The sequence below is a fragment of the Gallus gallus genome, chromosome 2 (genome assembly GCF_016699485.2).
Source record: "Gallus gallus isolate bGalGal1 chromosome 2, bGalGal1.mat.broiler.GRCg7b, whole genome shotgun sequence".
Classification (NCBI taxonomy): Eukaryota; Metazoa; Chordata; class Aves; order Galliformes; family Phasianidae; genus Gallus; species Gallus gallus.
The window spans coordinates 56,575,168-56,603,108 of NC_052533.1; the positions used below are offsets into that span (position 1 = coordinate 56,575,168).

The window sequence follows — 27,941 nt, forward strand, 5'->3', positions numbered from 1 at the left end:
AACAATCTTTGTCTTTGATTTGTATTTTTTTGGTTGCAGCAAAAGTTGTGCTGGAGATTCTTCAAATCTCTATCTCCAGACAGCCTCTCCTTGATCAGTACTTAAATGGACACATGTTGCAACAATTTAAACAATGAAATCAATCCAGAATATTTACTACATTGACTTGTTAAGAATGACCTTTACTCAAGCAGTCAGAATGTCACTGTTCTCAAATACCTCTGAGAATAAGCACTGTAAAAAACTACTACTTAAAATGAATTTGGAAAACAAAGCATTTATTTTTCCTGATTTTAAAACGGGGATTTGGGGTGGGGAACTGTCTTGGGAAGATGAAAAAGAATTAATGGTCCTGATACAAATACAAGGAGAATTACAAATCACAATAATAGAGTTGGCAGACCACCAAAAGGGTCTCTCCTCTGAACAGACTACAATTTCCAAACCTCAGGATAACAGAGTCAGAGGCAACCAATCTGAACAGTACCCCAAGAAAATCCTGCAGAGGGCTCAATAATAGAAAGACATATTAAAAGGAAACCAGAGCAACTGGAAGTGCAATCGACTAAGAAAAGCATGTTTAATGAGTAACTTATTTCCAAGACACCTTTTCCTTCTCATTTATCCATGGCTCAAAAAAGGAAACCCAACCAAAAAAGCAATCTTCATCAATTTTTATGAAAAAAATGTCATGATCAAAGTAGATAGAAGGAAAGCAAAAAAAATGTATGCTTCTTCTGATATTGCCAGAAGAAAAATCAACGCAGAAAAGGAACTGAAACTTCCAAATAAGGTTCTCTATTCACTAAAGTTCTGATGTTTTTTTGAGATTTGTTTTTTCTCTAATCTCTGAGGTGACCAACTGCTAGAAAGAATTACACATTCAAACTAGTCACTTAACAAAAAGCACTATCAAACAACTCCTCCTGTAATACCCACTGCAATTTCACCTAAACATTTTCTTTGTTCCATACTTATTCAGTGAAGCTTCTCTAATGCAAATTTATGAGATTTTTTTTATACATTAGCTTTTCAGTTGAAGTTTAAAGTGTAGTTAATAGCATTTTTCTGTTTACCAGAGGAGCCCAGTATGTATACAGGTAGCCTATTTTCAGTGCTGGTACAAACTGTGAGCAGGACACGACGAGAAAATAGAGATTCAGGAAAAACTTGAACTGTTCATATAAAACCTAAAATGGAAATAAAAACATAAAACAGATAAATACCATATTTTTATATGCATACAAATATTACACATAATATATAAAATCACTTTATGACAGTAGATACTGTCATACAAACAGTACTGTAATAGAGTATTTAGTACAGTATTTAGGATATATAGTGTACTACACAGTATAATACTATTATTTTATTATGTAGCCATTTTTGTTGAGAAAATTTCCTTTTATTTCAATGACTTTTCAATCTGACAAAGCAATTTTCTGAATTTTTTATATTTTGAAAACTGAACTGTGTGAGCTTACAAATCTTTAAAAATACTTAACATCTATCAAGATCACAGCGCCAAAATTTATTATGGAATTTAAAATAAAACAAAAGCATCCTGCAATAATTCACATCTACTCTGTTTATGAAGACAAACAAGATAAGTTTCTGAATTTTTTACCCCCCACTATAGTGGCAACACAAAAGCAAAGGTTTGTGAGTATCTGAACTTTCATTCTTTATGCTGTTTTTAACTTTTAACTGCTAAGCCTTTTCTTCCTAAAAAATACAATATTAAAACTTTTTTGTTAAATAATAGTACTAAAATTCTTTATTATCTTCCTCAATGTTTTTTCCCTTCAAATGTTTACATCTCAGCTTTAGAATAATCATAAGCATATGAACAGAAGTATTACAGAAGTATTAAATTTAGTCTGTCACTAACTTTTACAGAGTAACAAAACTGAGTAGGATATGACACATTGCTGCTCTGCATCAGCACGAGAATACCCTAGAACTTCAACCCAACCTGCGGTACACGCAGAAAAGAGTATACACATCAACTCCTTGTTACTTTTGTTCACTGCATTCCCTCAGAACACTGAAGCTTCTCTTCTTGTATACACTGACTGAAGACCCTTCCAAAGGTGCCAAGGTTATTATCAGCCAAGACTCATTTGTTCAAAATTACCACTTCCCACTATTCTTGAAAATAGCAGAAATACTCTGTCTTCAGTAATAAATTTGTTTAGTAAGATAAAATGAACACTACAGAAAAGAAGATCCAGGCAATGAGGATCATTCCCTGGAATGAAGAGCAATATTGCTCCTTTCCAAAAGGCTATCAAATGAAAATCTCAGAACAAGGAAATACATTTCAGCTTCCATAGCAAGAGAAGCTTTTTGCAAAAGTAGAGTATAAGGTTTTAGGTTTAAACTATGCAAAATTAATAATATAAAACAAACTTTTGAATTCATCTGGAAGATGAGCATTGAATTTCTTAAGAGATTCTTTTGCAGTAAGTGTAGACACTGAGGATATGTCTTACTAAATAATTTGGTGTAAACCGCAAAGAATTGTTCAAGTTCTAAATGATAACAAATTATCCTCATCATTCAGTAAGTTGTTCCACATTTTGAAGGAATGACAGATGAAGGCACTCCCTTGGTGGCTAAAAGCACTGTTTATGCAAGCACGTATTCTCAGTATTGCTTCTATTGTGATTACAATACTAAGAACATTCTTCATATTAAAGAATTTTTGATCTTTAAAGACTCTGCATGCTTCTTCAGTAGGTGAGGCAGAACAACCAGAAGAAGCTACTGAACTGGAAATGCTACTGTAAAATTGAGAATGCACCACCTGAAATAGTGAGTAATCAACTGTTTAGAAGTTAAAGCATTCAAAAAAGTTCAAAGACCACATTTAAAGAGTTTGCAATGTAATGACTTCTGCATGAAAATCAAAGTTACTTCAAAGATATATATTGCTCTTATTATCAATATTATCAGTTAGTTATGTAAAAAACTAAGCCCTAGGGGAAAAAATACCCAAGAGAGTTAATTTTAAAGTGCCTGTCCAGCAAGCACAAAGTACCAGCACCTTAACAGTCAGTATCTTGCAAGAGCAATACATTGCTACTGTTCTGTTAAAAGACTACCTAAACATCCTCAAAACAGATCTTTTCAAGATTGGAAGCAATAAGAATGTAAACCCAAAAAGTCAGATTTGAATTTGTAAGGAACATTGGAGCATTCTTCCAAAATGAAACTAATTCAGCATGAATTTTTATCTCATCACAATAGTGATGTAGCTCATCTACTCATTTCTTGCCTTACTTTTTTTTTCTGTTTACAAAGACTTGATATATTTAGTCAAAGAAAAATTCTACAGAATACTCTGGGAGTTTTGGACCTCCAAGTACATTCATCCTGCAGACTGGGTTGAGATCTGCAGGCAGAGGTTGAAAAGCACCTACAAATTCTTTGAATTTAGTCGATCACTGACAGCTCTCTCAATACAAACTTAAACACTTCAGTCTGGTTAAAGAAACTTGAAGTCTCCAGTTACATAAAACTAAAAACAAAAAAAACAGACTGCTGCTTAGAAGTTCATAAGAGGAATGATAAACTGTGGACCACTTAAGGTATTACGAGAATTTATACAGAATTCCTGAACAGGTGTCAAGACTAAGATGAAATAGTAAACAAACAGCACATATTATTAGAAGCAGGCTGTTTTGTTTTTGTTTCAATTGGTGGTTTTTTTAAATATGTAAATGCATGGAAATTAGACCTGAATTTGAAAACATTAGAACTCTTTCACCCAGTAATATCCTGTTAATCTGAACAGGATTCTTAAGCCTGTACTTTGATATAAAAAAAAAATCACTGAAAACCAGATATCGTCAGTTGTTAAAAAACACTTTTAAGCAAAAGACCAATTTCATATGATGAAGACTTCAACCAGGGTAACTCATTCAGGCCAACATTTAGTTACATCTATGGATTTTGAACCAATACAACTGTGCTGTCTACAAGTTACTTGTAGTGGAACAGCACAAAGTTCGCTACAGAGTACCTCAAACCAATGAAGACTGTTAATTTATGTCCAAAATTAAAATTCAAAAGCTTTTTATTTTCACCTACTGTTGAACTTTATACTTTGGATTCCACTTCATTACTACTGAATTTGAAATAATACAAAATATATGTGATTTCGTCTATACAGCTAAAGATTATCAGAAGAGGTAAAAAAACCAAATCCCTCTCAACAGAGAATTACATGATATGGTTGATCCTTACAGGAAACATGCATCTAGTTTAGGATTTATAATATACTCTGAAGATTTCTAGTCACAATAATCAATGGCTTATTATATGCTTAATGAATTTTGTGACCTTTAGGAAAGCATATGCACCTCAAACAATTTCACTGAATTTAATAATTTAAACTTGGTAAGAAAACATTTACTTGGTTCGATGGAGATGAGAATATTTAATCTGCCCACGATAAGTGACATTTTATTTATTTGACAGGAGATCAGTCTTAATTACAAAGCCATTTGTCTCTTTTTTTTAATAAATAAATGTATTAGAAAGCATCTGCCAGCCACTGGACCAAAGGAATAGAATCAATACTCATACATCTGCATGATCACTGAAATAAAAAGTTTAAGACAAAGAATATTTGTCAAAAAGTGATGTATTCTACATTTGAATACAAGTCACAGAATGCTTGGAAAGTATTAGTAGAACATGCAACATTACCAGACAATTTTAGGTTTTGTATGCTGATGCTTCAACAGTTTTTTCCCTATTGCTATATTTCATTATAGTAATTAATTTTTTGAGAGAACAAACCAAACGTTTCACCTTCATGTAAGTTGCAAACACTGGAATAAAAAAAATGAAGCTAACTAAGAAACCATATAGCTTCTTCCAAAAAAAAGAAAGAAGTAACAAATCCATATTCACTCCATGGCAGAAGTACTGTCTGAAGGATTACAATCAAAATCAAGACTTCATTATTCTTAAAACACCAATAAGAAATACAACTCTGAAAAGCACTGGTCTACTAACTTAGACTTACTTATTTCCATATAAATAGAAAAGATTTTTCCTTGTGAGGCATTCTACAGTTCAGAGTGCATCATTTATTATGCTTTCAAAGGCAGAGAGTACAGGAAAGTACCTGTATGAGTACACTGATGTTCAACTGGTTGTATCTCAAGTTAGTGTTTTCTAGTGGCTTCATAATTGATGGTTTAGGAGGTTGTTTCAAGAAGGGGATTCCAAATTTCTAATGCATCTCAAATTAGTAATGCTTCACTGAATTCCAACCACTCAACTCATGCAAACATTTCTCATGTAAATATGCCTTTGAAAATACAACGATCAAGAAAAAGTAGCTTTGCTTTCACTCACAGCTGTGCTTAAAGACATCGAGATTAATGTAGAAAAAATGAAGAATCCAGGCACATAAATTTATCTACTTGTAGAACAGACAAAAATACTACAGAACATACAGTCAGTCCAATATCAGAAAACCAGCAGCCTTACCCCAGGTATAAAGGTAAAGATGTTGTATTTTTGATTCTTAATGGCATTTTTAGGGTATTTTTCTTCACACTTCTCAGGGCACCCAAGCCACACCGTGCGAGCCTTCAGCTCTTTCTTTCTTCGGCAAATGTTTATGAGCCAATCAGAACAACTGAAAAGAAAAACAATTTTTGATTTTAAAACTATGAATTAGCTATATGCCATCTTTGTTTTCCAAATATGGAACCCTGAAGGCAAATACTTAAGAAAAACAGGTTTTCTTTTCTCCATAACAACACTGGTAAGCAAGATGTCTACTTCTAATATTTATTTACACTAAACTTTAACTTTGCCACAAACAAATATACACTTCTTAATATGTGCATCTGTACATATATACCCACACTCTAAATAAATATATAAATCCAAAACATGGAATATATGTGATGATAAATATAAAGTTTTAAATATTAGAGCAATGTAGTGGAAGGTGTCCCTACAGGGGGCAAGGGGGAGAGGAAGGACAAAGGACACAGATATGTTCTTTTATGTCCTATTATGGTCCCTTCTAATCAAACCATTCTATGATTCCAAAAAATATGGATAAATAACATACATATAATTATATTTTAAAATACGTATAAAAAACATTTTCACATTCTTCATAGCAAAGTCCAATAACATTTTGTCAAGTTAAACACATCTTACCCTAATAAAAACCAAAAAAATTGTTCTCTGTGTCCATGAAGAATATAATGATGGGCTTCAACTGTGGTAAATAAATCAAAGTTGAGAGAAAGCAGAGGCAGGGGACAGACAGAGGAGTCCTTCTAATAACTAGGGCGGAACAAAATGCTGAAGGAAGGTGGAATTGCTACTACTGAAGCTGTCAGACTTCACTGGAATAGAAATATATGGTAGGTGCAATTTATACTGTGCAGGCAAGGAATTAACTGGACAGCCACTAAGGTCCCTTCTTAAACTTCTTCCCTGATTTCAGTGACACAGAATGCACAAATAAGCATTGAAGACTGATAGGTTACATCACTACATGCTACATAATATCACATCCTGTTTAAAATGCTGTTTGTCTATTTAAAAAGTAATTTTGCCAAAGAAGAAATGCAATTCAAAGTTCTACAATTTTCTTATAGAAAACCAGACTACAGAAAAGTAAAATCATTCAAAGCAATGATCACTATGTTTTTGAAAAGCCACTACACAGTACTCACAAGGTGATATTTAAGAACTTCAGCTCTGAATGCTGGATTCCTAGGATTTCCTGCTTAAAGCTTTCACTATGGGAGGGACACCAATTTGATTTGATTCTTTGTATTTTAAGTTTGTTACAAATATACACTCATTCACAATTTTTTTTTTCCCATCAATTTTAAATAGTGACAGTTACTCCTCTCTGAAAACTTCACCAGCATTTGTTGAACATTCAAAATATGGTGATGCTTTTTAATAACATTCAAAAAACCAAATATACCTTGGTTATGACAGATGTCTTTACACCAATGTGAGCAGCACTGCCATCTAAACATCACAGTTCCACAGTCTAACGGCTATGAACCTATCCTGCTGAAATGGCTAGCACCATCTTCTTTCAGTAATAAAGTTGTGCATTCTTGCCCCTTCCCCTGAGTAGACAAAAGTCTTTATACAACTGCGTGGGTAAACTCAGACCAAACTGATCCAGTTGTAAACTAATACAGAATAAAAAATTGACCTGTTTTCAGTCAGATTCATCCCTCATTAGAATTGTGAACACAGTTGCAAGGACTCAGGCTACATTTACACTTGTAGCATAAAGTGGAACAACTGAACACTGTAATACCTCAGATCTAAACTTAGTAAAACTGCTCTAGTATTAAAGCTTTACACAGTTTTCAGAGCATGGGATGGAGAGGACAATACAAAGAAAGAAACTTTATCACTCAACTACATAGCTGATACAGACTTTCAGCAAAAGGAAGATGATTTTCTCAAAGAAAGCAAACAAGCATGATACCCATCTGCCTGCCTACAAGCCTCAAGACAAGTCTACCGTCAGCTTTTGAAATCCGGTATTTTCTAAATCAGATTTCAGATCTGAACTGCAAAAAGACAGAATATTTCATTAAATACAATCTCTTCTGTAGAATTTTCACAGACATTAGGCTGCAGATGCCAAAAAGTACAGACAAAAGAATGGTATCTGACTGAGAAACAACTGACACCTCTCATAGAAAGGACAGGCCCAAAGCTAACATCAAAATCCATACACACAAAAATCTGAGATGAAATCGGGTCATGCCCAAAACAATACTGTAATGGTTCTGGTGAGTTTTACTAACTTAAAAGTCAAAATCATTTAGTATTTCTAATTTACAGTCTTACCAGTAATCATTGTTATATCACAGGAAGATTGAGAGAGGGATGTTGGCCTCAAATCCAAACTGATTTACATTAATCCAAGTTTTAAGGAACAATGAAGTCTACCTGGTCTTTTTGAAACTCAAATTATCTATCAAAACCCATACATATATTTAATCTGTTCTCTAATATTATATAAGATGGAAACAATTCTTGTGCAAGAATATTGACCCTTTTGTGGGATTTTTATTTCATCTACACTTCTGTGAAACAAACATCAGAAGATGAATTGGAGTAACATGCTCTGAACTTCAAAAACCATAAAAACCGTGTAAGGTATATCATGATCAAGACACTTCGGATTTCCCTGAAATCTTCAATGAACACCTTACACTATGGACTCGCTGATTATAAATAAAGAATAACATATCCTTATTGATTTAAACATTTCAAATGCATTTGTCTATGAAATTAAAAAATGCATTGAAAGCTTTTTCTTTAGAAAAAGGATAGCTATAAGATGTGATGCCTCCATCAATATAATGTTGTATTTATGAACAAGCATGCTAATAAATAAGAACTAAAGTATTATATGGCTTTTAAAAAACTGCTTTTTTTATTTGAACAATTACCACTGTCGTCTCATACATTACTGATGCTATACTCAAAAACATGCAGTAATTGTTAAATAAGAACCCTTAACTTTTCGTAAATACAGAGCATCCCAATAAGTCAAAAGCTAAAGCAAGTCTCAACTGACTCTGTAGTTCTAATAATAAGGACTTCTTTTTCCCCTTTTTAATTACTTTTATCCTACAAGCTTAACTGCCAGCATCTTTCACAAAACAGCATTTTCATCATAATGGAAAGATAATATAAAAGCTCTACATTGTCTGCAAGGGTCAGCTTTTCCTTATTAGGTTTTAAGTAGCAGAAACTAGTTCTGCAAAGAAAACATACTGTAATTATTGTACTCAACAGGTAGCTTCAGTAATCAGGCCAAAAGCAACACAGTGGTCATGTCACTCTTTAAAGATCAGCATTTTCCCATGCTTCTGCATAACAAATGCGTCGCAGATTAATTGAAAGCGTACAGGCCATCTTAGAGCCCAAATTAATCCGAGCATTTGATATCCCCTTCACTTCATATGGAAATGCCATTCAATGGCACCATTTTCATAGGGACAAAGTGTTTTTTGATAACAAGTGGAATGTAAATCTCATGAGAAAGAAATCAATCCAGCCCAAAGAACTCCAGAGTATTGATCTACGTGCATTATAATTTCACATGCTTGAAGAGAATTCGTAAGCTAAAGGGGAAATGATTACAGACACAAAACCGCTGCTATATATCACAAAGTTTTCTTTTACCTCTGCTACGAAAGCAAGAAATACAGAGTTCCTGAAGTTAGATCAGTTATGTCTTCAATTTGTTCAAAATCAAGGGCAACATGTGATTTACTTACATTTTACTTATATTTTGTGAGCTGTTGTGGTTGCTTTTTTTTTTTCCCCCTCCTTCACTAATGTAAAAACTTAGGAAGTCACAGATTTGCAAATAAAGCCCACATACTCAGTTCTGGCCAACAATAGCCTATTGTCTACACAGAAGTTAAAAGCCGGATAAAGGATTTTTACGAAATCAATTTTAATGAAAACAACTTTGACAAACCTTCCATATTTGCTCCAGCCAAGAAAGTGAAACTTTTTCAACTAAACAATAACCATCAGAAGATTTTTTTAGTAAGTAACAAAATCAATGGAAGGTAAAATTGTAAAGCTGCCAAGTAAGATGAAGAATTTCCACTCCTAAAAATGAATTTAATCCCAGTAATGCAAGAAAAAAAAATAGTGGGTTTGGTGGCTTGTTTGTAGTGAATGATTTTGCATTTAAAGAAGAGTTTTACTGAGAATCCAAAACAAAGCAGGGGCCATTGGAGTTTGGCTCCAGACAAATAGCATTTTGTCTTCATCTTTCTAACGCAGCTTTGAAAAATTTACAATATAATTTAAGGCACAAAAAGGAAGTTCTGAACATGGAAACTGAAATTCAAATTTCACCTAGCCTCAGGTATGAGATTATTAATTTCCACAGATATAGGGTTAAGTTTTAAATTCTGTTGAACTGAACAGGTTTCAGATGGCTGTGCTGAAACAGTCTGATATTTCATCAGATATTATACTTAGAATGCAGTTTACCTTATGCAAGCAAGCACATTTCAGTTCTTTACAAGACGACATATCACAATCCTCTCAGTTCTAACTGTATGGACCCACCCAATTCCTACCAAAATGATAGCTTACACACTGCTTTTACAACACAGTATAATAACTACATAGATAGCAATACAGTCACTAGTCTCCATATCTTCTATACAATCCTTTGAGTAATTCTAGGAAATTTAAAGAACAGATAGGCAAGTCAAAGTCTCTAGTATTCAGTGGGTTCCAATAAATACGCATAAAGTTTAACACGAGTAACTGTTAACACTGAATGCATCAATGACAAAATCCTAAGGTGCTTTCAGCCCAGAAGCAATCTCCTTAAGACCACAAAGGGTATCTACATACACAGAAGTGCTCACCTAAGATGATGTTTCTATATAGTTTGATTGGACCAGTAGATAGGATTTCAGTAAGAAATCATAGGAACCTCCTCCCAGCAAATTTTCTCAACTAAACATCTCTCTGCATCTATCTTGTGGGAGTATCCTCTGCCTGCTAAAATTCCTACTGAAATTCCAGGCTATGATTTAGTTGTTTTTCAATAGAATTTACTTTTAATGAAAAATAAATACATCTCCCATCACATTCAGTTACAGAAAATTCCAATGTGATTTAAATGCCTCTGTGTACAGTTCAAGACTAAAAAGACTCCATTATGTATCAAAATTCAGTTGAGTTAATCAGCAAAGCAAAAGACAAGCTCCTTCAGGGCCTCTTGCTTAGGAGAGAATTTTCATACAACTACATTGGCAATAAGATATGCATAAAACGTAGAATCATAGCATCATTGATGTTGGAAAAGACCTCTAAGATCATCAAGTCCAACCACTAACCCATAATCACCATGTCCACAAAACCATGTTCGTAAGTATTATATCTACATGTTTCTTGAACACCTCTAGGGACAGCGACTCTAACCACTTCTCTGGGCATCCTGTTCCAATGCTTGACCACTCTTTCAGAGAAGAAGTCTTTCCAACCCAGGCTTCCCATGGTGCAACTCTTGGCCATTGCACTGAGCCACAGGAGAGAGAACAGCAGAACACAGACAGCAGCAATATTACTTGTGTAAAGGCTGGGGGGAAAGGGTTAGGATGAAACATTCTTCCACTCACCTACAGGGACATGCACTTACTTTGGGCCTCACAGCTGACACTGAGATCCACATTGAGAAACCCACACCACAGCCACCATGCTCTGAGACCCCAACAACAGGTGGAGCTTCACAGGCATCCCAGCACCTAACCCAGGTATACAATGTCTAAAGAAAGAGCATCTCTTTTCCAACAGGAGGTAAACTGAAGGAAGTTTACAAGACAGAAGGCTACATGAAACACCCCAAGCGGAGTCAACAACAAACCCAGATCCAGTTCCTGTGAAAAGCTTGTTTTTCTACAAAGAACAGAAATTCTCAGTATTCTGAATTGACATACACCTCATCCACAACCCACTGACAGCACAGAGAAGTGAGTGTGGCAAAATAATTTATCCACAATGCATTTTTCCTGCTTTTTTTTTTCCTTCTCAAAAATCCAAATAAATATGTCTTTTTTGATCTCTGCTTAAAGTTGAGATGTAACTACGAAGCTTTATTTTAAAACTGGAAATTTTGCAATTCTCAATGAGACTTTATGAAATTTCATTGATTTTGATGAGTTCCAACAAACTGATCCTGCAGTTGCCCGCCTTTCTTCACACACTGTGGATGCTCCAGTAGGTACTGGAGCTGCCAGGGCAGCTACAAGGTGCTCTCTTCTTTACTGTTATACCTATTTTCACAAAATTTACAGGAACACAACTGAAACTTCTTCCATCCTTCAAGTCCAGTTATCCTCACATCATCAGAAATATCAATAGATACATGAAGACTGAGAATGAGAAGCACAGCATGCCTCACTTCCTTAGAAAAACAAAGGCTAAAATGCATGACAATTATAACTCGAATAACTATACTCAGAACAGTTAATCTGGAGTCATACTGAATTCCTGTAAAGCACAGGACACAAAGACTGCTCTTTCAGAAATTAGAGCTACACAGAATCTGTCCATCACAGTATCTAATATCCAAATATCTCAACTTCTGCTGAAAGGTACTTACATTTTAACACATGTCCACAAGAAATTAAAGAGTCTCTCAAAGCACTTTCAAGTATTAAAAACACCCCTTCCAAAAATAAACTATGTATATTAACTTTCATTCTGCTAACTCTGCTTCCATAATTCCCTCCTGCTACTTTCTAACACTTGTTGCCTATAACAACATTAATACATGTATTTCTGTTAAGACATTACAGAAAGAATAAATAAAAACGTTATATTTTTCTATAAGCAATAGAGCTGTATAAAAAAGTTACTTTATAACTAACAGCTTTCAATTGGTGAGGTAGAACAACATTGTAAAGGTCTCTTGGAATTTAAGTGCCAAGAAAACTATCCATGAAGATGCCTATCTAAATTAATTCTAAAATCACCTGCTAAAAGAAAATCACTTAACTGAAAATACGTAATTCGTTCCAATGGTTTTTATATGATGATTTTCAAATTTTATCATTAAAGATGGAAATGCTATTTTTAACCACCCTGATTGCAGTAACTGGAAACTTTCTAGCAATTCATTAGAAAGCTACTATTCCAAGATAACTGTGTATGCTGAACTTTAGCACAAAGTTTATAAATAAGCAAATCACAAGAGCTAACTACAGCTGTAATTCACTCTAAGGCCAACTGCTACAAGTATTCCTTAACCTTTAAAGCTGGAATTTTAACTAATCATTAGTTAATGAACTTTTTCTTTTCAGGAGTATCAATAAAATCCACATTTTTTTTTCCTACCTTAATGTCCTCAAAAAAAAATCAAGGAAAGTTTTAACATCTTTTATTTCGTGTGGTTTTGAGTACAACTGTCAACCATGCTTGTATGTTATGGACCTCGGACTATTACAATTTCAGTATCTGATATCTCTTAAAAGCCTCTTTTCAGTTCATTTCAGTTGAAAGTCAGCAAAGCACACAGGAGAAATAAACAGCAGCAGTTCCACAGAACTTTTATTAACTATTAATAAATATCCTAGTAGAGAAAATACAGGCAAAATAGTTAACAGATGCACGACAAGCAAATTACAATGTTTCCTGTGATACGTATACAGTACAGGGATGCAATGAATATTTACTTATATCATTGAAAAGTTAAATAAAAGCTTCTAGTATGAAACAAACCTAGTGCAAAGGAACTTCCATCCACCACAAATAAACCATTCCAGGCCTCTCTTTCTCTGCGAGATTCTGGCTCTTGGGAGGGTGTGGTAATCACTCTCATCATTTTCAAAGCCTTCTTCTGACATCATTAGTGGCATTTCATCCAAATGAGAGGACTCATCTTCTACTTGATATCTGTAAAAATGAAATAAAAACACTAAATACTCAACACAACATTTTTTATTACCAGGAATCTCAAAGTAGTAAAAGGTAATTGTTGCTATATGGAATTACATTAGAGAGAGATTTTCAACCTAAATATCTCATGCATTTGTCCTGACACATCAGCATTTGCATTACAAATAGTAACACAGCAAGAAGGTCTGCAATCATCCAAGCACTTTGATATAAATTCTTGTTTGCTATTGAATTAGTATGTACAGAACTGCAGCTTCATACTTTTCAAAGGATTCTTTGCAAAGTCTTGTTAAAAAAAGAATTTACTTCACAAAGTTTATACAGATGTAAATGATGCGAGCTTTCACAGAAGCATAAACTTCACATTTCCATTGAGCTTTTTCAACTTCCTGTCCTGATATACCTACGCAGACCTCCAAGCCTGAGTCTGTGTACCACCCATCAGACTATCAGCCTTAGTTAATAAAACACCAGTTACTTTTGTAATTCTTGACACAAACATTCAGCAAATCAAAACAGATCTGCCTGCAGACCTATGAAAACAACACTAGGCTAGCAACGGTCCTTTTCAGAAACTATTCTCCCTTTCAATTTTGCACTTGTGGATTGCCTATTAAGCCAAGATAAAACATCTGAATGTTTGATAAGGAAATTCTCTAAAACGCATGAAAATATGAAAGAACTGCACTGCTACTCAGGTTTCCTGTTAAAGGCCATTCAAAGGACTATTGAGGATATTACTGGAAGAAAATCATGCAAAGATAATCTACATGCATGCAATAACAAAATAACTGATGGATGTTAATAAAATGATCAACCCCTACAAACAAAATGGTCAGAAAGGCTGACCACAAGAATGCTTAAAGAACAAAAATATCAAATCCAACCAACATGCAAAAAAAATTACGTACATAAAAACATTGCTTAACACTACTGAGAATGGTAGTTAAGCAATCATTAAACACAAGCAGGTGATGAAAACATTTGACTAGAATCAAGGTATCAAGGTATCATCAGGGGTATTGTGCACATACATTTTATTTTTTCAACTCTCAAACTAAACCATCATTTATTCTTTGTGTAATCTGCAATTTCTCTTGGATTTATTCTTGCATTGGGAGCAGTAAAACAATTCCTAGAGCTCAGAAAGTAAAAAAAAAGCATAAGAGTGAGTGACAAAAAAAGCATTTGACAGATGCAAAGCTTAAAAATTATTGGATTTGTTTTTTAATGAAAATTGTACTGTATCTCTTACAATATGCATCCTAGGACTGTTTATTTTCCCCTCAGCAAACTAAAAAAAATCTTTTTTTTTTAAAGCAGTGATTTAAAAATCCATTTGTTGGTGCATTTGTACATATAAAAAAACATTGTGTAAACTCCAAAACATCTGAGTACACACAAAGGCTATATCCACATCCACAAACTGAAGGGAAGTTCCCAAGCTTTACAAGCAACAAAGCAGCCTACACCTGTGCCCTCTGAACGTTTGACCTCTAAAAAGCAGAAACTTGCTTGCAAGCTGTCAAGCATGAACCACCCCCAGCCACTAAGCTCTGCCTGGGGACAGCTCAGGAAGAGCAAGTGTTGGAACAGCCCAAGTTCACGCCAGGACATACGCCAATAGTCTGGAAGTACTGGATTCCAGTGCCTGGAAATGTCTGTAGCGTACATAAATTTATATAGCTATGGAGAGTATTAAAAATAAAAAGCTCTCTCAGTGCAGGAATTCATCCCATTTTCTCATCTGGTGGGTGAGCTGGTATGTTCAGAACACACCTTTCACTGAACAAGAACTTTGTTTCACATTAAATAAAGTCCCAGAAGTAAAATTTTCAACACAGACAGAAAAAAATCCATGAACTGAGCAATACCAAACTCATCTTTCAACAGAATCTTATTGAGAACTCAAGAAATGCACAGTAAACCAACAACCTCAAAAACTAAAGTTTAATTTTATGACATCTCTGGAAACAACAAAAAAAATTGTGCATTAACACAAGGTTTTTAGCAAAAATAATGTCAAATACTTCAAGAAGACTTCAGACCAAGTACTTCTGGGGTCCAGTTCTTCTTGTTTGAAGAAAATGAAAGAAAGGAGGCCACAGAACAGTATGCTAAGCAGTACCCAAGTTACACCTGTCCCAAATCTTGACCAAACCTAAGACTTTACACAAACAGCAGGCATGAGAAAGCACCATCACTCGATTTGTTTTTCCTCTATCTACTGTATATTTAATACACAAAATCTGAACACATTAATTTTTCCTCCAGTTTTTCAGCAATGTACATATGCACACTCCATGCATATTAGAACCATTATTTCATTATTAATCTTTTTGGAAGGCATAAAGTGGGGGGGAAGGGTGAGCTCCTGTATATAATTTCTACTGAAAAGACATTATCTACTTTAAACAGGCTTTGTTGATCTTTCTTTTTCCAAAAATTTTCATCTTTTTCAAATTATCAAAGAGGGCAACAACAGCAGAAAAAACAGAAGTTTGGGGAAACAAAAAGCCACAAAATATTTTCAGAACCATTACTAACAGTAATAGTTCAAAAATAGGCAAATAAAGGTTAAAACACGGCAAAAGCCTCACAATTGAACTTTACAAACAATGTTGTTTGCAAAAGGATGCATCTGGTATTTTTCTTAATACGGTCATCTGGCGATACATCTTCCATTCCTGCTACTCTAAACAGTCATTAAGAAGAAAAGCACGTAATACAAATGGCAGTTATTTACAGGTCACAAGGTATATTACACAAGATCGCATAGATTACTCTCAAACTAAACTGATTTTAAATACTCAAATTTACACACTTGACAATAAAAATTACTGCTTAAAAAACCTTATTACTTTATGTTGAATTTCAGTAAGAAAAGCCCGTGTTTAAACTGGCTCACATTCAATGCTTTTATATTCTCCCCTGGTAAAGTTTGCTAATTACATTATCGCAGTTACTCACTTCCCAACACAAAGCCTTTCAACTGCACTGTATTTTGCTTTTAGACATCATACCAATTAATGGTGTAACACCACCCAGTGAAATCACAAACTGCCAGCTATACTGGAGCACACTGCAATAGACTCCTCCGACTTACATAACCAGAATAGCGTCTGACTCAAAAAGTTTGCTTTATATACAGAGGTAACAAAGCAAACATGGCTAAAGCCTCTCCTGACAGAGAATTCTAATGCAAGACTATTAAGAGGAACATCCCCGGCTAAGAAATATATCCAGAGGTCTGCTTAATATTTAATGTAACTCTTGCAAATGTGGTGATATTTGTAGAACATACCAATGTTCTCATTGTAAACACTTACATGGCTTTTTTTTTGCCATTATAAACAATTACTTTTTTACAATTAGTATCTAGTTTGCACTTTTAAACATGGAGCTTCACCAAGTTGTGAAGATAATAAGCATAAGCATCTCACTTCATAATATAGCCTTTGAACTAGCAAGCAATTTATTGTTTCAAAAGTAGTTTTGATATTGTGCTAGAAAATTGTGTTTCAGTATTTAAAAACAATGAATTGTATTTTTCCTAACTAGGAGGAGGATAAAATTCTTTGTCTTTGTTACCTTGTATTTTTCCACTCAATTGCCTGAAGTGTGGATTTGCCTTGAATGACAAATCAATTAAGTGCAATCCTAGAAACTTTTATTAAAATAAGGAAACACTGAAAGCAACATGAATAAAGCAGCCAGAGCAAAGACATCAAAACTCTCAGCATTGCTGCTACTAAATCAGGTATGAAAATAACTGTATTAACAAATATGTGGCTTCCTATTTAAAAAGGAACATTAACACTGAACAACTTTCAACAAAATGTAGCTATTTTTAGGAATAACATTTAACAGACTTAAGTGAAAGGAAATCATACACAACAAGCATTTTTCAACAGACTCTTATATGAAGATCTGCTATGAAAATGGCATCCCAAGTCATCATTTTGCTTTGATGGCTATTTGCCAGAGTTTTGCTTTGCTTCTGCTCACGGTCAGTAAAAAGATAGGAGAGAAAAGCATAACCTGTCCCAGCTCTATCGTGCTCTAACATTATTCATTCCTCCACAGTCTAACCTAGATGAACACCTCTCAAGTCTGAGGATAAGGATGACCAAACTGAGAAGGTGCAGGAAGAGGAAAAAATAGAGAGAAGGGCAGACTCAATTCAGATGAAGAGCAAGAATTGTTTAAAGAGGACAAACCAACAAAGCAGCAGCTATTGTATGCTGCACTTTGCACTGATACAGCTGTTCAGATCCTGTTTCATGACATAAAAAGTCTTAAACTTTCCACAGTAGCATGAAAGATTCCAATAAATATACATTTAGATATAACCATGGTTACAATCATGCACTTTTATATAGCTGCACCACAACAGCTCCTCTTATTCAAACCGTCAGTATCTTCAGAAAATATTTTCTTTGCTACAAGCTACATGAGACAAATCCAATTACTTTTTTTTCTCCAAATATTCTTCAACATTTCTAAAGACTGGAAGTTACTGTTTCTCTTTAGTTTCAAACATCGCTATGATGCACTCAGCAACAAGTCTGGTTGCATTACAGAGTTATGTTCTTCATAGACTGTGACTGAAGAGAAGCCTTCTACAGGTAAATGCATGAGATCTGAAGAATTTCCTTTAACCTCTCCCTCCAAAACAGAAATACTTTTTTTCAGAAACATACAAAATCAACCAGAGCTTGTCAATGCTTTTTTTTTTTTTTATTAAGCTGTGGCTGTATCTCTTATGCAAGTGTACCCCTACCCAGTCTCACTTCTAAAGTCTCTGAATCCAAGTCCTGGCCTAATAACAAGCACACAAAGAAAGCAATCCTGCTACAATTCATACATCATCAGGGACAGGCCTGTTAGAAAACTCCATATGGAAGAGAACACTAACCACAGTAGATCAATAGTGAAAACAACAAAGTACACTTTTGGACAGTTTTTGGGGAAGCTGAAGATTTGTATACCATATAGTTGTATTAAATTTCAACATACAACTTTGCTTTTGTGTCCTTACATAATAGAATCTTTAAAAAAAATCTATTATAGCACTCACATTATGGTGCACATTTGTCAAATGGACAACAAAACAGAAAAAAGTACTTCTACTATACATAAGCAAGTTTATTACTGATTCTGTGAACTGAAATGACCAATAGTTACTGTAATAAGCTGAATTAAGGTGCCCCCAACCTTTAACAAGCAACTCAGTTTCTGGAAAACTGTAGGGGAGCATTTTTGATCAATCACTACAATAAAAACACAACAAACGGCATACTAGTCACTTCTGTCACACAGAAATAAAGAAAAGCCTTGTATCTGTTGGGAGAAAGGTCTAAGTGCAGACTATACAGTTACTACCTTCCATAGGCAGCCATTCAAAAATGGCTTAAATCACAGCTAACTAGAACTGCAGGTGCCACCAGACAAAGCAAAAGCTCTCAATGTCATTTGCCTTCCCTCCCCCCCAGCCTATACTTCCTTGCCAGACATGTATATGACAGAAGCAAATTCAAGAGACCTGCACAGGGAAGCTATCATTTAAAAAAAACCACACCATTCCTTACTCCTTTTTCCTCTCCTTAGAAAGTACTACACACGCCCTATCAGAATCAACATCTTTTTTCAAGCCAGGACAGGATGAGTGAATATCTACTTAACAAATAGGTATGACCAATAACAAAATAAACAGCAGGACCTGAGGAAACATCTGCATTTGCTAGAACCCTATTTTTAATTAGTAAGGTACATCATCGATCACAACAACGGGGCCATTTTATCACTGTCACTGGGGATTGCTATTGACACTGTAGCTTGATCAATTGTTTTTTCTCCCCATTCTAAGCAACCCAAGTGCCTATCCAAAGAACACAAATCACTGTATTTGGATACTACAGACAAAAATCAGGAAGGCATACAAATATTGGGTAAAAATACAGCTTAAATACAAACAACCTTAAATATACATTTTAAAAGTTTATTCTACTGCAGCCACAGCCATGTGCTCATTGTAAAGGATAGTCTTCATCTGCAATTGCAGTCTGAACTTCACGGCCGTACGTACTCAAACATTTTTGTGCCTTGATATAAAAATTACTCAGATTAAGAAAAATCACTCTAAGAATAATCCCGCTCAAGATTGTCTGTGTGTGTAAAGTATGTTACTAGTGTCAAAAAAACAAAAAGTATTTTCCAAACATATGATTCTGAGCAACTTTGAGTCAAAAACCTGCAACTTATTAGAAGAATTACTTAAAGTTGCTATGTCATCAAAACATACTATTGCAGATGAAGTACAATTTCTCCGGGTATGACATCAATAAAAATGTCATTGTATGTAAAAAATACTCCATAGTTGATACTGTGAGCAACTCTGCTTGCATGTACTTTGGTTACCTGTGTCATTAAAACAAAGATTACTCTGACAAGCAAAAGCCACAGAAACTAATATAACATATAACTAATATTACATATAACTACGTAAAAGGTCCAGGAGCATTAACGTAAACCAAGTTGGCTCTTCAAAGGTTATACATTAACCTGGTCTGACCTTTTCCCAGACAAAAAAAATATCAGAATCTAAACCTATCCTAAATCTCACAGGTATCAGTCCCAAAAGGTAATATTACCCTATGAATCAAGTCTACAGAAAACAGAGCATCATTCAATCTAGGAATGTAAATATGATTACAGAACAGAGGATATAAATTGAGGAGAAAGTTAAAAAAAATCAATGATAACTCATTTTTCTAAAAAATGTTGTTACATTGCAGTATGAGACAATGTTGAAAACAAAGACCCCACAAGTATGATATGAAAACAACATCCCAAGTGCAAAGGTGTCAATCGCACTGCCCTGATGGGAGAGCCAGAAGAGACGGTGTCTCAGAGTCTAAAAATAACTTACACAGTTCCAATCAAAAACAGTGAATCTGTCCAAAACCAACTGAAGAAAGGCTAACGACAAGAGACAGTCCTGCCTCAGCTGCTGATTTTTCTTCTGTTTACTTTCAATTGAAAGAAGTTTTGCCTTGCAAAAGATGCAAAGACTTTGAATTTCAGTTAAAATCAGTAAAAATCCCTGGGACAATAGTTCTGTAGAATGAATGTAGCGGCATACACAATGGACCTATTCTGTAAGAATAGCTTAACAGTAGCAGATGATCTTTAGGATCGAAATCACTGCGATCCTCCTAAATACAATTCTACAGTGTTTTTTCTGGAGCATAATTCCTTCACCCTTACGTTAAAAAAAGTGTATTGTAATGTACATACATACATATATTTGAATGTACCAACGTAACGTTCAGCTTTGTATTTTAATGGGTTCTCATTTACAACACATTTCAAAGCCTATACATTAGCTAAATGCAAAACATCATCAGGAACATTACTTTTGGTTATTAACAGCTTATGATACCTGTGGCACATATGGATGAACCTTAGGTTACACTAACCTGAAATTCATGTAGTTCCCAGTTCTGTCACACAAACAAAAACAGTAACTAAAAAACAACAGTTTCCTAAAACCTGAGTTCTCTATCAGAAGGCAAACTACAGAGAGGCAACAGCAGTTGATTTGTTCCACTACTTGTTTTACTGCAGTCTCTTGATACATTTTCAGAGTGGTCATTCATAGGTACATTATCATGATCCGTATTACACATAATCATGCTGGAAGATTTCTTCCTGAGAATGAAGGTTTTTTGTGACAACAGGGGCATACCTCTGAATATTAGGAGTGTAACTGTACTTATATACTATTGGACACAGCTGGTAAGACCTGATACTCCGGCACCAGCTCAGCTGTCCCAACACTTCACACTGTAGCACTACTAGGCCAAATGCAACATACAGTGACAGTGACAAGTGCAGGATACCTTAATGAACTAGATAATTTGCTTAGAGATAAATGAGGGTTGAGCACTGTTTAACTCAGTCCCTTATCAGCTTCAAAATTCCACCCAGCTTCTTGTTTTACATCTGCATGTAAGGTAGATGGACAACACAGAGCACAGTTAACTTTCTGTGTGCAGCTGTTGCTCACTCTTGGGCTTCTGACTATACAGGTCTAACATATAAGATTGTTATTCTCACTGCACTCTCACTGATCCCAGGAGCTCTCCAGTCCTCTTTTTCCCATAGGGTATAAAACCAAACCAAACACAGAAACAAAGAACCCACAGCAACTGTTTCAGATCCTTTGTGCTGAAAGACAAAGTGTCAAAACAGTCACAAAACAATAGCTTTTTTTCCTCCAAGCTTTCTACAACTATCACAGTGCATATTACATAATAACAAGATCGTTAATTATTAGAATATAGACAACTGCTTACCTCAAAATAGCTTTTCCTAGTTTCTAACAGTAGCACACAACCAGTTTTCTGTTCAATTCTACATAAAAGCATGCGATCTCAGGTGTATAGCATTGCAGCCCCTTAGGAGTGTGGGGAACGCATTCCAGCTTTAAAATACACGCTAATGGTCAGCAAAAGTACTCTCGAGTACATAAGCACAGTAAAGACAAACACTGGATGAGAAAGAATTTCTCCTAACTGCAGAACTAACAACAGCAATGATAGCAGACTCCTACACGCTGCTCAGCTTAAGCAAAATAAGTCACCCAACAAACTAGCTTTGAGGCCACTACAGGTAAGCAACTACTGATTTGTATTAACTGAAGTTGCCAGTAGCAGGGAAATCAGCTCGAGTTAAATAACATTACTGTGCTAAAGCTAAGGATCTGCGTAAAAGACTTGCAAAAGAGGCAGTGTAAGAACTGTAAATTCTTCACTGAAAAAAAAGACAAATTATGACAAGTTCAAGTCCCTTGAGAACACAGAAATCTGGATTAATGTTGAGATTAAGAAAACCCTTTAATTAGCATCCACCTCTAGATAGCTTCTGAAGTACGAATTATGCTCTTTCAAACTAAAACTGTATGTATATAACATGTGATATAGCATGTGATAACTTTCTGCCTATCAGACCTCACTTCAACACTCATTCATGCACTTGCAAAACCAGGAGCTTTGCCGCAGCTTAGGCAGGAATGCAAGTGCTCTGACAAGTCTGTGCTGCACAGAAAGGTTAGAAAAGCAGGATGAAGCATTCATAAAGGTTTAGGAGCTGTAGATCAGTTATAACTTTAAGTCATAAGAATTACAAGTTGAAGCAAAACTAAATAAAAGGGGAGAACTAGCCTCTTCAGACATGGAGAAGGCTGAAGTGCTTAATGACTTCTTTGCTTTAGTCTTCACTCTCAGCCAGGTTTCCCACACCTCTCATGCCTGCGTACATCTGAACAGGGGTTTGGAGAGCAAAATCCCTCCCAGTGTAAGAGTGGAGCAAGTCCAAAACCACTTTATGAGGCTGGATGCATAAAAGTCTATGTGGCCAGAAAATATCCATTCCAGGAATGGACTGATGTCATTGCAAAGCAGTTCTCCATCATATTTGAAAAATCATGGCTGCCAAGCAAAGTCCTCAGTGACTCCCATATTAAAGAAAGGGAGAAAGGAAGACTTAGGGAACTACAGGCCAGTGAGCCTCACACCTGTGCCTGGAAAGATCAAGAAGCAGATACTCCTGAAAGATTATCAAGGCACACCTGAGATGAGGTGATTTGAGACAGCCAGCACAGCTTCAACAAGGGCAGATCATATCTGATCAATCTGGTGGCTTTCTAAGATGGAGCAACAGTATCAGTGGCCAAGGGCAACTGATGTCATATACCAAGACTCATATGAGGCCTTTGACACAGTCCCAAACCACACCCTTATCCCTAAATTGGAGAATTGTGGATTCGAAGACTGGACTATTTGTTAAAGAACTGGTTGAATGGAGATTGTCAGAAGCCAGAGGATGGTTGTCAATGGTTCTATGTCCAGGTGCAGGCTGGTCATGAGTGGTGTCCATCAGGGGTCTGTCTTGGGACTGGTGCTCCTTAACATCTTTATCAACAACATACACTGTGGGATGAAGTGTGCCCTCAACAAGTTTGCTGATGACAACAAGCTGAGTGGTGCAGTTAATATAGCAGAAGGAAGGGATACCACCCAGAGGGACCTGGACAGGCTTGAGAAGCGGGCACACAAGAACCTGATGGGGTTTAACGATATCAAGTGCAAAGTGTTGCACTTGGGTTGAGGTAATCCCAGATGTAAGTACACAGTGGAAGAAAAACTCACTAAGAGAAGCCCTGCAGAGGACGACTTTGGGGTCTTGATGGACAAAAAGCTGGACATGAGCCACCAGCGTGCTTTTGCAGCCCAGAAAGCCAAAAGTATCCTGGTCTGCATCAACAGAGGGGTGGCCAGTAGGGAGATGGAGGTGATTGTCCCACTCCATCCAGGTGAGGCCCTATCTGGAGTCCTGTGTCCAAGCCTAAGGTTCCCAGTCCAGGGGGAAGTTGTTGGAGCAGGTCAAGAGAAGAGCCACGATGATCAAAAGCCTGGAGCATCTCTTCTATGATGAAAGGTTGATGGAGCCAGGCTTGTTTAGCTTGGAAAAGAGAAGGCTCTGGGGAAACATCATTGTGGCCTTCCAGTAGATTAAGGGAGCTTACAAGCAGGAGGGGGATCAACATTTACATTGTCTGGTAGCAAGAAGACAAAGTAGAATGGTTTTAAAGTAAAAGAGGAAACATTTCGATTAGATTTAGGATGAAATTTTTTTTACTCAGAGGTTGGAGAGGTGCTGGAGCAGGTTGCTTAAAGAAGGTGTGGATGCCCCATCCCTGGAGGCATTCAAAACCAGTTTGGACAGGATCCTGAGCAGCCTTACCTAGTGATTGGCCACCCTGACCATTTTAGGGAGGTTCAAACTTGATGATCTCTAATGTCCCTTCTAACCTAAGCCATGCTATTATTCTGTGATCAAAATAAAGAACCCGAAGTAATAAACATACCTATTAAGGTCAAAATGTTTTATAATCCTAGAAGGAGCTTGACAGAACTAATAAATACTATAAATAATAATTTGTGAAGAGGACTGGTAAAATAAATATGCACTTACATTTGAGAAGCACACAGATTATAAAAGAGAAACTCTGAAAGACGAATAGGGAATTCAATCTACAATCTTTGGAAGGTAAAGTTAATCAAATGAGACAGAGGGGAAAAAGATAATGAATCTGTATTTCCTTGCCAGATCCTACAGCTTATTGAATCTGTGCATTTGGTCAAGTTTAAACAGTTTGTATACATAACAGTAATTATTCTGTTAAACTATATCTCTAAAAAAACCTATGTACCTACACGCTTTATGAACTTGTCGTACATCTATAGTATTTTTCAATGCTCCTAAGCTATAATAGAACCACCTTTGATACCTTTGATGGTCTAGACTAAGGTTTTGCCTACAATAATCCTCCCCTTCCCTTTTTCTAATGATGGGGAACATCCACTAAAAAGCTTACAGACACTGTGAAGAACCTCCCCCTGCCTCAACTCTCTGAGAAATAGGGATGATAATGATAATGATAACACTGCCCTTCCTCAGAGCAAAAAACAGACCTACAATGGATTGTCAGACTTTCAAGTATTAGTGAAAAGGAGAACAACTACAGTAGGCTGTCCTATCAGGGGACTTCCTGTAAACATTTGCAGGCTTATCTAGTTTAAAAAAGTCAAGGTGATATTATTTAAACCTATCTTATTTCGCATAATTTTAAACGTTTTTTCTGTTAGTTACTCCATACTAACCATTTTTTTTTTTATTCCTGATGAACTGATTTCACTAATTTGACTTAGAACAGCAGCAGCAGTTATTCTATGCTTAAAAAGTCCATCTGCTACAGCCAACAGATCTACTCCCTCCAGTCCCCGCACCCACATTCAATGCCCCATAGGAATCAAGAGAAGGAGAAAATGCCTCAAACGATTAACTGCAACCATTTCCAACACTTCAAGAGGACTGCCCAAAGGACGTACAAAAACTACGGAACAAAGTGCCTCCTCCTGAACAACGATGGTATTCCTTAGAGTTCTTCAGGAAAGCAGAAAGGAAAGAAACGTTCAGTCTTAACTTGGAAGCAAACCTTCAAACGACTTTCTTCCACGCCCTTAACACCCTCTCACCCCAGAGTACAATTTAAGAAGCCTAAGGTTAATTTCCACACTCCAGGAAGCTCATGCTTTACTCTCTAAGATACAGCGGCTGCCTCACAGTACGTTTACTAGCGATGCCCAGAGAAGCCCACTAAGGCCGGCACCCTGACGCCAGGCGAGCTGCCGGCCACGAATACCACCCACCCCGTAGCCGCCGGCGCTAGGACAGCCCAGGCCGCACCCGCGGGACGTGGCCGACAGCGCATCCCCCTCGGAGGCCCCAAAACCAGCCGCCCCCACAGCCCGGCCCGGCGCCCCGTTGCCGGCCGCCCCACAGTCTGCGGCCGGTCTGGGGACCGAGCGGGACAGCCGGCACCACGCAGGCCTCGGAAAACCAGGGGCCGCCAGCAGCCCTCATACTGCCCTACGCAGGGTCGCCTCCCGCTGTCAGGGACCGGGCGGGCGGTCTCCAGAGCACGGCGGGGCTGGGCGAGGGGACGCCGAGCGCCTCGCCCGAAGACAGAAGGTGTGGAGCCGCGGGGTGTGGATACGCCCACGCCGCCCTTGCCCGTACCTGTTGTGCCTCTGCGCCGCGGAGGCGCTGCTGTAATAGGCCGCTCTGCGCTGGGCGCTGCGCGGCACCGGGTGCAGAGGGATCTGGTCCGCCATCTTGGGGGCGCCGCGCCTCCCCGCCGTGCGGCCGGCACCTCTGACGTCACAGGCACCACCAGCTGACGGCGGGATGGAGGAAGCGCCGGTGGGGCGGGGCCCGCTTTATTAAACAAGAAGGCGGGGCTCCCTCGAGGGGGTGGGGCAGCGGCACGCCGTGCCGGCGAAGGGGTGGGACATTCCAGGAAACCTGGAGTTCAGGGCTTGAAGGGGAATTGCAGGTGATAAACCCAAAGTGGTTGTCTTCGGGCTGCAAACACTTGGTTTTTAACGTGGTCGAAGTAGATTGTCCTTCAGTCTCCCGGAGGCAAAGACTGGGTGCCACCTGTGCTGGATGTCAGCGAATATGTGTGTGATCGCCAAGGACGAATACAAACACTGTAGATTGACAATAAGTGTTTTCTGCCATTAAACAGAGATTGTTTTCGTGAGCAGAGGTTTCCATGTGGAAGCGGGCATTCTGTAATTCAGGGGTTATGAATCAATCTGTGACATTTCGCAAAGGAAAGATCAGTCACCACAGGAAAACCATGGTGTGGAAGATACGGGAGTTCACAGACCCACTGTAAGATGTAATCCTTCCACATGCCTCTGAAATGGGCTGCTGGGGGAAGCAAAAGGCCGTGCGCCGTCACACACACAGCCTTCCTGCAACAAAAAATAGAAAGAAGGGAAACAAATTTATTTTGCCATGAATATTCAAGACAAAAGCAAATAAATAAATAATAAAAGGGAAGTAAGTGGTCTACCAGCAAAAAAAAAAAAAAAAAAAAGTCTTTCAAACACATTTCCCTAAAGGGAGACAGAGACCCTGAGTGCAGAATACAAGAATAACCAAAATCTAAGTGACAGAAGCTTCTCTTGGTTATATATGCTTCTTTATATTAGTGGAAGTTCCTGGGGTTGTCTTTCCCAACAGAAGTGGTTAGACCTTTTAGTGATAGTACAAGAAGAAGTGAGAGATGTCAGGCTTTGCCATGGAGTTATAGAATCATCCTTTTATAAATGCCTTGAACTCACAAGATTACGGAATGAAAAACAAAATTCACAAATGAAACAAAGAATTATTTTGCAGAATGCTGAAGCATACACGTGACATGTTAAGTAGACCAAGGTTCTTGGCAATGAATTACTGATTATGCAAATTACTAAGGTCATAGGTGTCAGTAGGATGCTGCGTTCAGTTTTCTAGAGTGCAGGCTTTGTTTCTTTCGCTTCTCAGATATCCTCCTATCACAATCTGAGATTCTTGATCAAGCTAATTGCTTTGTCGCATCAGTATTTTCATACAGTCGTTAAAGCTTCTTAGATTAGATACTCTGGTTGTGTGGCATCTATCATCATTCAGTTCTACCTCTGGATTGTCATATAATCCTGTCTTGTGGTTTTGTGTTTGTGTTTTGGTTTGATTTTTAGAGAAAACTCTTAAATTTTTTCTTAAAGGATTTTTTAATGTAAAACTGAAACTTTGGCACGTGATATTTAGATGTGCATAACAAACCTGACTCCATATTTAAAATTTTGTCCCCTTTTCTATTTATAAATCCTGCAAGGTCATGAGTAAACTTGCTGTTGATCTGTGCTTTTCTAGTCAGGCATCTGAGGCAGGTATTATTTTGCAAAATGTAAAAAGCTTTTCATTTGAAGAGATAATGTTTCTGTATTCATTGTCTAATAAATACAGAACCACTTAATATCACAGTAGCATGTATTTATGATAGTATGTGAATA

The 27,941-nt window shown here is 36.9% G+C and overlaps 1 protein-coding gene and 1 long non-coding RNA gene across 5 annotated transcripts in view; one reads left to right on the forward strand and one right to left on the reverse strand.

The window, feature by feature from the left end:
• ATP9B (ATPase phospholipid transporting 9B (putative)) overlaps positions 1–26,235 on the reverse strand; it is a 168,005-nt gene extending 141,770 nt beyond the window's left edge. For all 3 annotated transcript variants that reach the window (XR_005857867.2, XM_025147637.3, XM_003640746.6), the window contains exons 1-4: positions 26,116–26,235; positions 13,291–13,464; positions 5,512–5,662; positions 1,077–1,190 (exon numbers count right to left, since the gene is read on the reverse strand). Coding sequence is in view for 2 of the 3 variants with exons in the window: in XM_025147637.3 (XP_025003405.1) it covers positions 1,077–1,190; positions 5,512–5,662; positions 13,291–13,464; positions 26,116–26,210 (534 nt within the window). In the remaining variant the exon portion in view is untranslated. The remainder of the gene's footprint in view (positions 1–1,076; positions 1,191–5,511; positions 5,663–13,290; positions 13,465–26,115) is intronic.
• LOC121109608 overlaps positions 26,125–27,941 on the forward strand; it is a 42,627-nt gene continuing 40,810 nt past the window's right edge. For both annotated transcript variants that reach the window (XR_005857868.2, XR_005857869.2), the window contains exon 1: positions 26,125–26,431. This is a non-coding gene — a long non-coding RNA (uncharacterized LOC121109608). The remainder of the gene's footprint in view (positions 26,432–27,941) is intronic.